The following is a 13,423-nucleotide window of genomic DNA, read 5'->3' as shown; positions in this document are numbered from 1 at the left end:
CCTTATTAAAAACAAATGCTCTGCTCCCATACTGAATGATTGATTACAAGGTTCATTTTGACCTCATGCCCTGTGAAAGAGACTACTGAACTGAGAATTATGTATAGTTATCTGCTTATCAACACAGCACATACAGAGGAAGAATAGAAGGGCAAGCTGGAATATCACACTTCCTAGCTTCCCTCTTCTTGACTGGTGTTTCCATCATCTGAGTCATGAATAAGCTGCATTATAAACTATCACACAAAGTGGTAGAAGAGATGGCCTCCTCAAAATTTAGATTTTACACTGAATGTTTATCAACATCTGCTATCTGTTCTGATTCCTCTAAGAAAACTGCTAACACTATGTACTAAAATACAGTACTTTATGTTTAAAGAGCATGATGCTGAAAAGAAAAAAAAACCCAACAACAACAAACCAAACAAAACAAACCCCATCACATTCTGACTTTGGGGTACTAATGCCAAGCTCAGCATTGGACAAAGCTCTGACTATCTTCAAGAGAGTATGAAGCTTGTGATGCTAACTCCAGAAAGCTAGAGCAATAATTCTGTAACAAAACAGCAGTGAGGCCAGACAGAGGAACATTATGGAAGTTTAGCTGAAAGTCATCCTGCCGTGCAGCATGTTAGACATCATTTCACTTCCTACATTTTTACTTCATTAGCTCATAAGCTAATGTCTTGCTACTAGATACATGGAAGGGAAAGATGCTGAAATGTTCTATACTATTTTTAATTGCATTTAAGACATGCCAATGATTCCACAGGCTCATTTAGCATCTAATACTAAAGACACATTCATATATTTCTAGAACTAATATAAACATTTCTAAAGAGGTTCCTGCCAATAACCCTGCATGAGGGACCTGGAATATTGTCATGAGTGGCTACAACAGAGGGGACCAAGTGAGCCATCAGACTTGACCACCTCCTTAATATGCCCATGAGCAAGAAAAGACAGCCTATCTCAATCATTCAGAGGGAAGCTGTCACTGTTTTCTGCTTGCATATAAACTGGGTTTTAAGTTGCCTCTCATCAACAGTAGGGACATAAGGAAGTTTGATGGATTTCTGTCCCATTCTTCTTTCTTGTAAGACAATCTACAGTTTCTTCCAATCTCTCAACTTTAATCTGGCATCTGAAACACAGCATTTTTTCTGTTATTCTAAGGAACCAATCCATTCATTTTCTTCTTTTCTATACCTCCTTTGGCTATACCACTCCAATAGCTCCTATCACTTAACAATTGCTGATGTTAAAACTGCTTTTATGGACAGCTGAGCTGCAATACTGAGTGCCTTGTGTCCCACTCTGCCTGTGTCCCTGTGATTCCTAAGGAAAGCTAGTGTTCCACACATGGATGTGTCATCACTATAAGGCACTCTGCCTTGGCTGCCATCCCACTCAGCAAAAGCAACATTGTGGTAGAAATCAGCTACATCATCATGTCTGATAAAGTGCCACTTCCTCTTCCATTTTCATTAGCAGTTAAGAGTCAGTTGCACTTCAGGAAGCACACACAGTCTTCAGAGTACCACAGAAAGACTACGTTCACTTCAGAAATTCTCACAAATTTGCTGCAGACTTCTTCACACATGAAGTGATGCCACTAGCCAAGAACAGCAGCATAGGCAATTTCAGTTTATCAGTACGTATCTCCTCCTTTCCATCACTCAGGCCTGTTCAGTGCCTCTGAAGACAGCAAGATCCAATGCAGCTCTGTGGATGCCAGTTCAGAAGCTCAGATTTGGTTGGACTTCTCTGCCCACCCCCCTCAAATCCTTTACTTAAACAGATTAATACCTTGCCTTAAAAGAAGATCAACCTTTTCAACTAATGGCTTCTTATTCAGACAGTGAGAAAGTGGAGTGCTTGGAAAAAAAAAAAAAGCTAACTTGAAGCAGGTAGTACAGGTAGTAGTGTCTCTTTCCCAAGGCAGTCAGAATGAAACTCTTAATCAAGTTTTAAAGACACTTTCCCAGGCTCAAGAGACAGAAAAACTAAACAAAACACAAACAACAAAACATAAACCAAACCAAACAAAAAAAAACCCCCACACCTCCACCATTCTCTGAACAGCTTGACATAAATAACCTCTTGAAAACTCATATTCCACATGTCCATGAGTTAATAGAAATTTATTAAAACCTTCTCCAGATCTTATGTTTGAGATAGATAAACATATTCCAGCTTATTCAATACAATGTCTGGGTAGCACAAAGCACAATAAGTCAGTGAAAAATTTATTCTTTTCAGTGACTCATTGAGTCTACCTGCAGAACTCCTTTCAAATCTCTCACCCAATGGATTTTCAAGCCTCACACAAATAGAGGAAATGACAAAAAAAAAAGAAAACTTGTGGGAGGGAAGGAGGAAATCAATTCAACTTTTAAGATTATTTAGATGCATCAAAGGTCTCAGCCATGTAGTTCTATTAGGTTTCTGTGTGGATTCTTTTAAGATATATCTAAAAAAGCATTCACTGGGTTCACTGCACAAGATTGAAGAAAATGCAGACAATATGAATTTGAACTTTAATCTTTTTCTTTCAGGAAAAGCAATCTTAAAAAAGAAAAAAAAGGAAAAATATATATAGTTTATTTCAACTGTTTATATATAGGTGCTGGCAAGTTGTAAGGCTGAACACAAATTTCTGATCCAATACAAATATTTTGCCACTCAGCTCATGGGAGTGCAGAGCAGCATTCAGCTCTGCCAGACTGAACCACAGCATGGCTATACATCCTCACAGTTGGTACTGGTATTTATAATATCTGTGAGGCAAGTTTATAAGCTTATTAAACCCAAACCACAGAAGACAAAAGCTTACAACAAATAAGGGTGGAAAAGAAAATATTAGAGTGTAAATGACAAAGGAAGATGAGATTAAAATGTGTGGGGGTACAACACAGGTGGAGGAAAATTACCACAGGCATGTTTTCATGCATTATGACAATTTTTCCAGCAGATGCTGGATGGTCTTGACATGCTTTAAAACAACACTCCTAGTAGTTAATCCCTCAACTCTGCTAGCAATTTGACACGGCTGTAACACTATGAACAACCTTTATTATCCACTTATCTTTCCCTTCCTCCTCAAAACAAAAAGAAACCAAGTGTGTGGAGTTGTAATCATAGAATCAACCAGGTTGGAAGAGACCTCCAAGATCATCCAGTCCAACCTATCACCCAGCCCTATCCAATCAACTAGACCATGGCACTAAGTGTCTCATCCAGGCTTCTCTTGAACATCTCCAGGGATGGTGACTCCACCACCTCCCTGGGCAGCCCATTCCAATGGGCAATCACTCTCTCTGTGAAGAACTTCCTCCTAACATCCAGCCTAGACCTCCCCTGGCATAGCTTGAGACTGTGTCCTCTTGTTCTGCTGCTGGCTGCTTTGGAGAAGAGACCAACCCCCACCTGGCTACAACCTCCCTTCAGGTAGTTGTTGACAGCAATGAGTTCACCCCTGAGCCTCCTCTTCCCCAGGCTAAAGTACATTTCATATGATTTATTAGGATATCAACTCCTGACTTAGGAACACATCTCCCATTAACATTGACTGGGAACTGCAGGCACATAGAGAGGAGCAGTCATTGTTTCAGCCTTGTACATATTAGTGATACTCCATGAACATCTTGCTCACCATACCACTGAAAAGAATTCACCTTCTGCCTATATAAGTCCTCAGCTTTAACCCCAATAGTGAAAATTTAGTGTTCAAAAAGAAACTCTTAGAAAGCAAAAAGAACATACTTTTATATGGTGAGGAGGCAAAAAGCTTACAATTCTTTGTGACAGATGAATGAAGACTGAAAGAATGGTGAAATAGGTAGCTAACAGCCCAACAAGCATTTACCTACCTTCTTTCCCACACCAGTTTGAATACAAATGATATTCATAGGCTGTTTGGCTGTAGTTTGAGGCTAAATCTCAACTTACTGGATGCTTCCTCTCTCAGTCTATACACGTCCTTCATAAAAACCAAAAATGCAGCATCCTGGATTAAGGATTTGCTCATGAGGATAACAATTTTTTTGTACTCTCAAGGGGTAGTGGGGTGTTTTAGTTCTTTAAGAGGAATAGGCCAGAAAGAAGAAAAGTAGAGGCTGAGTGAAGGCAATATTACTATAATCAATACTGACCAAATGAGTTTTTGAAGAGGAAGTTGCTTTAGCTGAAATACATTGTTCTTTGATTACAAAGCAAGCCATGTTCCTTCTCTGCAGCCAAAAAAAGTTTTGGTTTTGCTAAACTAGCAGAAACATTGAATAATACTCAAATTCTTATTAAAAAAACAACCAAACAAAAAAGCCAAAACCAAACAAAAAAGCCAAAACCAAACAAAAAAGCCAAAACCAAACAAAAAAGCCAAAACCAAACAAAAAAGCCAAAACCAAACAAAAAAGCCAAAACCAAACAAAAAAGCCAAAACCAAACAACAACAACAAAACCCAACCAACCAACAAATGTTAATCATTATATTGCTTCCAGGCTATCAATAAACAGCTTTCCAGATGGTTTTATAACAAGTTTTCCTGAAAGCTTTGGCCATCTTTACTACTTCACAACTCAGTTTTAAGTACTGCAAAAAGGTATTGACAGGGTGAGCGGTGTGTGTGGTCTGTGCAGCACAGGAGAACATAACTTCACACATTGCCAAAGAGCATCAAACACACTTCTAGCTTAACTGAAAAGCTGCAAAGAATTGGGAGACCCAGCCATAATGACCCATCCCTGATAACCCAACAGAGAGGCACCACACACTAGAATGGTCACAGCTGTACCACCTCCACCACTAGCAGCGACTGCATCTAACCAGCTTGCCACAGGATATCCTGCAACAATCTCAGCGATCATCATGACCTAGTTTGGTCGATGCAGGTAGGTAACACTCTCAGGTTCCCTCACAGATTCATTTTAAGAGATGCACGTGTCAGCCTGAGTTTCATATCCTTTTTGACAAGGGCATATTACCTGATGGGGCTGTGAAGTGGACCATCTGCTGTAGGAAGGAGCACCAGAAATCTTGCTGGCTGTAGTTCTCTGAAAAATAAAAGAAATACAAGTCAAATACTCACAAACCTCTCCACCATACACAGAGTCAGCTTTGCCAATCTCAACCATGTAACCTCCTACAGCAAAAAAAAAAAAAAAAAAAAAAAAATCCCTAAATAAAATCCTCAACAATAAATATGGTACAGTAACATTAAAATCAGAGAGATGAAAGTGTGCTGAATTTGCTACCAATTCTCCATTCAGTCTTGGACCTCAGAACCTCAATTTTCACCTCAAATTCTGCAGGTCACCTGGATTTTGAATTTAAATACTAAACCCTAACCTACATTGGGGCTACAAAGCACTACCCCTCACAGCCAGCTAATTTACCCAGATTAAGAGAGCAAGCTCTAAATTCACATTTGTTTCAGAAAGGTATCATTAAAGGGGCTTTTCTGAGAAGTTATATCTGTGTTTTTCCCTAAACCACAGTAATGTTTCTTTCCATACTTCATGTTAGTTTTATAACTGCTCTTCTTAGCTCCTAGAAAATAAAGTTAAAAAAAAAAAAATCAGAATTACTTCACCATACTTAAAAATAAAAATTGGGATAATTTTGCAATAAGGAATAAAAGAGATTAGTTATTTACCAACTTCTTTCTGAAGGACAAACACATATTTGGATTTACCCCATACATCTTTCACTCACTTCCCTATTTTTGGTATCTGAAACACTAAAAGACCATACCATGAGCTTTCATAGCCATATCGTATTTCCATACCTATATCATGTGTGTCGCATACAGACCTTAACAAACTGGCTTCAATATTGCAAAAGAATCAGTGCAACAGCGTCTAGTAGAATACCACCAATTATTTCAGTACTCATCACCCTCACATTCCAAATAATTTTATATTATGAATTTCTATGCTATGTATTCCTAGCTTAGGCTAGAGACTAGAGTAACCTAGAGCTCCTTCAAATCCAGCCTTCACTTACATGAATTTGGTGCTTCTAAACAAACTTTGAAACGCCACACACCACAGTTAACAGCCAAATACCTTTCAAGTATATCACAGTGTCACAGTATATCAGAAGTTGGAAGGGACCTCAAGAGATCATCAGGTCCAACCCCCCTGCCAGAGCAGGATCACGTAGCGTAGTCTGCACAGGAATGCATCCAGGTGGGTTTGGAAAGTCTCCAGAGAAGAAGACTCTACAACCCCCCTGGGCAGCCTGTTCCAGTGCTCTGTCACCCTTTCTGGAAAGGAGTCTCTCCTCATGTTGAGCTGAAATCTTCTATGTTCTAGTTTGAACCCATTGTTCCTTGTCTTATCACTGGGAACCACCAAAAAGAGCCTGGCCCCCTCCACTTGACACTCACCCCTCAGATATCTATAGACATTGATCAGATCCCCTCTCAGTCTTCTCCAGACTAAACAGCCCCAGGGCTCTCAGTCTCTCTTCATAAGGGAGATGCTCAAGTCCCCTAAGCATCCTCATGGCTCTACTATATTGCCTAGGTCATGTATTACAAATACCTTGCAACCACAAGACAAGGTGCATTGAGAGGGTCCAGAGGAGGGCCACAAAAACGATCGGGGGGCTGGAGCACCTCTGTTGTGAGGACAGGCTGAGGGAGCTGGGGGAGAAGAGGAAGCTCCAGGGAGACCTAATAGCAGCCTTCCAGGACCTGAGAGGGGCCTACAGGAAGGATGGAGGGAGACTGCTTACAAGAGCTCGCGGTGACAGGATGAGGAGCAATGGCTTCAAACTAGAGAGGGGTAGATTTAGATTGAATATCAGAAAGAAGTTCTTCACTATGAGGGTGGTGGAACACAGGAAGAAGCTGCCCAGGGAGGTGGTTGAGACCCCTTCCCCTGGAGATATTCAAGGTGAGGCTCGACGAGGCCCTGGGCAACCTGATCCAGTTGAGGGCAGGTCAGACTAACCACCTTTGGAGGTCCCTTCTAGCCTGGACCATTGTATGAATCCCTGATCAGCCACGAGATACTAATTTATCAGCACATTACATCACCAGCAGGATGCTAATAAGAGGACAGCTTCATATTGCAACCATATGGACATTAATTATACTAAAAAAAAAAAAAAAAAAAAGAAAAAAAAAAGGCATGTAAGGGGAATCTATGTGACATTCATTCCACCATGTGGTATACTCTGTAAGTATGAAAATAAATAGCTTATGGCTTTTAAACAATCAAGGGGGTAATACATTTCTATGCCTATTGTAGCCACTAGGGCGTATACATCATTACATATTCTAAAGCTGGCATGTCGTTCCCACTAATGAGAAACAGCCACTGCTGGAATTCTGCTTTTGTGTGTTAGTCTATCAAAAAGCAGTCATTGTAGAGCATGTTTAGCTTCTGCTAGACACCCTCATAACAACAGGCTTTTTTTTTTTTTTTTTAATGAAACAGATCTGCCATGCAACTGAATAACTTCTAGACACTGCAGGAGTTAAAAATGGCACACAGTGTTTAATCCAGCTTTATAAAACCTTATGAAAACTATCTCCATCTGCTTCAGAAACAGGCCCCCTTTAAGTAATGGAAGGCTTCTATGTATGTCCTTTATGACACTCCAGAAACAGCGAGTGAAATCCTTTTGCCATTAACCACAGCAGGCTGTTAGGAAGGGGGAATACAGGCTGGTTTTTGAAATAATTTCTTTTTACTTATCAAGCTTATTTCTACAACAATGCCATATAGAAAATGATAAGTTACAAATTTTCAAGTTAAATAGAAAAAAGTGACATCTTAATCTGGTCAAAAGTAGTGCTTAGAGGAACTACAGTCTGCAACTTGAACCAGGAACAGCTCTTTAAACAATATAGATTCATAGGTCCAGTCAGGGTTGGAAGGGACCACAAGGATCATCCAGTTCCAACCCCCCTGCCATGGGCAGGGACACCTCACACTACATCAGGCTGGCCAGAGCCTCATCCAGCCTGGCTGCAAACACCTCCAGGGATGGGGCCTCAACCACCTCCCTGGACAACCCATTCCAGGCTCTCACCACTCTCATGGTGAAGAACTTCTTCCTCACATCCAGTCTGAATCTCCCCACTTCCAGCTTTATTCCATTCCACCTATCAATCCAACCCTGTCTCTGGTCTGCCTCCAGGCACTCTTAGGCCTGGCTGATTCTCTGTGGGGGGTAAGACCTAGCACGCTTAACGATATGAAATCCTTCACCACCTCTTTCTCACAAATGTCATCTCAATGGATGAGAGCAATCAGCTCAGTGGAAAGGGTCTCTTTGTGCCTTCAATCTGGTATCATGCTTGGCTTCATGGGGAGGCAAACCCTACTGAAGCCTGTTCATTACTGATGCGCTGCTCGCCCATGAAGACATTTTCACTCCTATGCCATAAATATGCACAATTCCTTGCTTCCTTTAAAGCCTCAACCCATTTTTCAACAGTACCACTATTATGCTGGAAATTCACAGCTAGTGCCACTTTGGACATAAGACAAAACAAATTGCAAATGTTTTCAAGATATCTTCAGTACCATATAAATAAAATTAATTTTCCTGCTTCTTATCCCTCACAGTTAAAAACCCTCCAGAACTGCCTGGAAAACAACCTGCTTTCTAGTGACACTAGCACTCTGACATTTCAGGGAGACAGATTTTCACTTTCTTGTGGTCAGAAAAATCAAGACAGAAAATGTTGATAATTAGCTTAATCACAGAAACATCTTTTAGGGTGATTGCACGAAATGAAATGTAGTGGTGTTGACAGCATGACAGTATGGTCTTCTCCTTCATGCAAAGGGCACATGATGCATTCTTCAGCTGGCTTGGCAGCTGAGGGAACAGCATATGTCCAAGTGACATCATTGTTTTGAAGTGATGTGACGATGCAGGAGAATCAGGAATATTGTCCCATGAAAACAAACTCAAGAAGAAAGCATTAAAATACCAGCTGGTCTGAACATAAATAGTTACAGAATTCTGCAAAGTCAAGTGTTGGAAGTTGTAAACAAAATATATTTGTAAGTTGCGTAGGGAAAAATTATGGGGTAGGAAAGTAAACTTTCCTTAAGACTGTTGCAAAATGTCATCAGGGATTACTGCCTCTAGCTTACAGAAATCAGTGTTATGACAGGAAGAGACAGAGCAGGAGAGATATTGACTGAGCTGTCAACCACAGGAGTACAGCTCTCTGAACCTGTGGGTTTAGGCTTTGATGAAGCATATGCATTCAATGGACAGTTTAATAGGAACTCAGGTGGTCATTCAAAGTCCTCACTTGCATTTTATATCCTCTGTCTACTTTTGGTCAACAACATGAAGACTGATGGAGTTGACAAAGTTGGCCTCCTTATCCTATAAAATGTGCGATTAAGGAATGGTAAGGAAGTCACAAGAGTTGGAAACCTGCAATAAGATAAGGAGAAGAAATCATCTCAGCTTGAGTGAAGGAAAACAAAAAAAAAAAAAAAGAAGATATTCAGTGCTTTGAGGTCAGGAACTCTCCCAAGTACTACAGAGAGCGCAGGAAAGCATATCACAGCCACATGTGAGATAATATAGTCATAAAATGGATTTTCAAGAGTTACCAGCTGCTTCTGTGGGTAGGTAGGTAGCAAGTAAGAATAGTATTACGTTGAGCAGTGTCATATTATCAGCAATCAGTAAATTTAAACAATCAGTCAGGGAACACAACAGAACTGGTGTTACCAAGACATCTACTCTGAGCTGTTGAAAGAACACACAATGAAATACAGGAAGCCTTATCAGAAGAGCTTAGAATATATGACATCTGTTATGTCCTTTGAACTCTCACCATTTTCCTGAGTAAATTAAATGCTGGGACACTAGAAGGTGTAGGGACCCAACTATAAAAGAGACAGTTATGGCAGACAGTGGAATGGGATTAGTTTTGGGGGACTGAAAGTTGTGGCTTTCTTCAGAAGTCTGCAAAAATGGAATGAACAGGTATATATTGATTTGAAACAAAGAAGTAACACCAGGAACACAAAATGATTCCATTGTAGTGATGGCTGTTCTCTTCTAGCAGCTATTCTGAGAAAGATTCCTGTCCCATCAAAAAGGTAGACAAGAATTTCTGAATAATATCAGGTCTGAGGGGTTAAAAGATAACGAAGTGACCACACAGAAGACTGACATGGAGTAGGGGACCTTCTGAGATATACTACAGAGAGTATAAAAATTCATTAGAGGAACAAGTGCAAACAAACAAAAAAAAAAAACTATGAATGCTTTCATAATTGTGTAGGGAGATCATTCCTTCTTTTATTAATGTTCACCAAAGATAATAGGAATTCAGTATTATGCTTATATTGAAGATTTTAATAAAGCCAGAAAGAGAATAGCTTTGGTAACACAATGGAAAAGGCAATAGTGCAGAAATTGAAGTAAAAGATGGTATACAGAAGATGTACTAATCAGAATATTTTATATGTATTACTATAGTAGGAGGCAAGGACATGAATCAGGAAGGTTCAGGAAATACAAAAATAAAAATCTTTATTTGCAAACAATACAATCATTGAAAGGTGGAGGAGGCACTCTAATGATCTTTTTAATGGTGAGACAGATAAAAGTTAACAACAGATTTTCTAGATAAAGAAGACATTCTCAGAAGAACCAAATTTTTCAAGTATTCAAAAGGCAATCAGACATTCAGGAAAAATGCTGGCAATTCTTGACAAATTATTAAGACCAGGATGCAATAAGCTCAATCAATTACTTTGAAAACAGTCTGAAGGAGTGGAAAGAGAAAGTCACATTACCAATTTCAAATTAGGGATGTACTGGAAATGTAAACACAACTTGTACACCTCTGCTCATTACAATCTCAACAATCCATCTTCCATACCTTTAACAGACACATTCATTACACAGAGGAAACTGACAGGCAGCAAGCATTGGTGTCTGGCAAAGAGTGTGATGTTCCCTCCCAAGATTAGTCACAAGAAAAAACAAAAAGGCAATCAATTTCATCTATATATTGCCTCAAGAGAAAATGCTGACACAATTAAGCTGTAATCTCCCATAGGATTTAGGAAGAATGCACTAGTAGATCTTTGGCCTGCAAGGAGATGATCTGACATCTTAGCATGAGCATGCAACTGTTTGTCTGATGTGTAGAAAGTTGACAGCTTTCAAAGCAGGGAGACAATGAAATTTCTGCTCTGTTTCATAGCAACAAAATGTTAAGGCAGGAAGAGGAAGAAGCACCCTGCTTTTCAGAGTGGGCCAAGCATTAGGGGAATATGGAGTTGGAAGGAACCAAAGCAAATTCTGAGCAAGTGGTTGCTGTAGGAAAGATGAGGTAGGAAGAGCAGGGTGTTTTCAGATCAATAAACATAGCAAGTAATAGTTAAAGAATACAAACACAAGTAAATAGCTGTGTAAAGATAAGACTTTGAGCAAGCCTTCTGTCAGACAATGACATAAGGTTGCAGTGAGTTTGGTAGCTTAAACACCTGGCACCAATAAACAACTGTACAAGTGGGAGGAAGAAATTCAATTATTTCCTACTTTTACCCTAGTGACAGTGGGGAAAACTGTCTTTATACTCTTGTTCCTCCCCCCACCCCCCCCCCCCCCCCCAAGAGAAAAAAAAAACTTAAAAAGTTACCAAACTAAAAAAAAAAAAAAAAGTAAAAAAATTATTTAACTAGATTAGCATTGATAATGCCTGATCATCAGCTGAGCCAAGGAGCTGACAAAATGAAGGGGTTACATTGTACTGCAGTTTGACAGCAGTCAGCACCAGCATAATATCACTGGCAAGAGTGATAGCCATTCTTGACTGTGTACAAGGTTTACTACCTGGAAACCACCACAGCAAACTCACTGTGCTCCTGGATGCATAAAGTGTTCTCATGTGGTTGCAGACACTTTTACAAAGGATTATTGTTGATACAGTTAGGTGACTGTCTTGTACAAGACTTACAGCACTTGGGCTTGTTATTGCCCAAGCAATCTGTTAGACATGGCTTTTATACTGTGGTTCTAGTAATCTAGTTGTCTAAAGGCTGTGAAATCCTGCACCTATGGTCTCCACCTACCTTCCTCTTCTACCAGTACAAGCTTTTCAGTTCTCCTCCTTACTTGAAACCCCTACATTTGCTTCATGTGTACAGTTTGCACTCCATCTCCCCCAGGTTTATCACACATCTAAATCCCAACGCTACAGAAGGTGAGACATTCAGATTTGGCTGTGGCTGCCAAGAGGAGAGATGTGACACAGTGGCTACAGCAGCAATAACTCCGAACATTTATCATTCCAGCTTCTTCAAATGCTCCTCCCTGCACCGTGATGGAGGCACACCATGACAATAAATTCTTCTAAGAGCCCTTAAATCCATCACACTAATCGCTAGATGTGGAGTAGTCATCCTTCCTAGTAACATTAAAATGCATGGATTTGATGTAAGATTTTTTTTTTAATGTTTCCTTATGATTAGAGATGAAAAGAGAGGGGACAGAGAGGGAGAGGGGACAGAGAGGGAGAGGGGACAGAGAGGGAGAGGGGACAGAGAGGGAGAGGGGACAGAGAGGGAGAGGGGACAGAGAGGGAGAGGGGACAGAGAGGGAGAGGGGACGAAAGAGAAAAAAGAAAAAAAGAAAAGAAAAACATCACTCTGTCTACTTTCAGGCTAATACTTTTTTGAAGCTTGTTCAGTATGGAAAATATGAAAGAGAAGGAGAACTCTCAGCAGAAACAGTCAGATATTTCCCTGCTCTAATCACATGCATTCTTACCACTTAAGACACTTATTTCTAGACTGTAGAATGAATAACCAACACACATTTCCAGAAACTCCCTAATAATTTTCTCTTTCATTTTCTTTCTAGAAATCTCACAGTAAGTCTCCATTCATGTAGCATAGGGAGTAAGTGAAACTGGACTATATCTTTAGCAGAGAGTTCAAATGTTGTAAATGATAATATTCTTTGCAGCTGGTCAATAAACACGTGGCAAGTGACTTCAAGTAAAACATAGGCAATAACTTGAGGCAAACTTGAGATCATGAACGTGTCCTTTGTCAATTTGTTCAGTGTACAATAACCTTGCCAAATTAAGAGAGGAAAGGCTGCCCTCTTCAGACAAACTTAATGAAAGGTATCCAGAAGTCTTAAGTGTCTTGAAGTTAAAATACAAATGAGGTCAAACAACCTCTGCAGTGCAATAATAGCATAATATCAGCACTTGTTGTCATCAGCAATGCATTAGTGTGTGTTTGTTTAGACTCACTCACACATTTTCTACCAAGCTGTTAACATTTTCATTCATCTGCTGAGATACAGAGACACAATTAAATGAGTCTGAACTTTCTCTATATGCTGCCATATGGAAAAATAACTCCTTTTGCAGTGGGGAATTTCTATCACATGGGAATTTTCATTAAA

General features: G+C 39.8%; 1 protein-coding gene across 1 annotated transcript in view; it reads right to left on the bottom strand.

The window, feature by feature from the left end:
* RBMS3 (RNA binding motif single stranded interacting protein 3) overlaps positions 1–13,423 on the bottom strand; it is a 688,691-nt gene that overhangs the window by 581,468 nt on the left and 93,800 nt on the right. The window contains exon 2 of the mRNA XM_054384815.1: positions 4,987–5,055. Within this exon, the coding sequence (XP_054240790.1) occupies positions 4,987–5,055 (69 nt within the window). The remainder of the gene's footprint in view (positions 1–4,986; positions 5,056–13,423) is intronic.

Source organism: Indicator indicator, chromosome 11, assembly GCF_027791375.1.
Source record: "Indicator indicator isolate 239-I01 chromosome 11, UM_Iind_1.1, whole genome shotgun sequence".
Classification (NCBI taxonomy): Eukaryota; Metazoa; Chordata; class Aves; order Piciformes; family Indicatoridae; genus Indicator; species Indicator indicator.
This window is presented reverse-complemented; position numbering and strand designations above follow the sequence as displayed.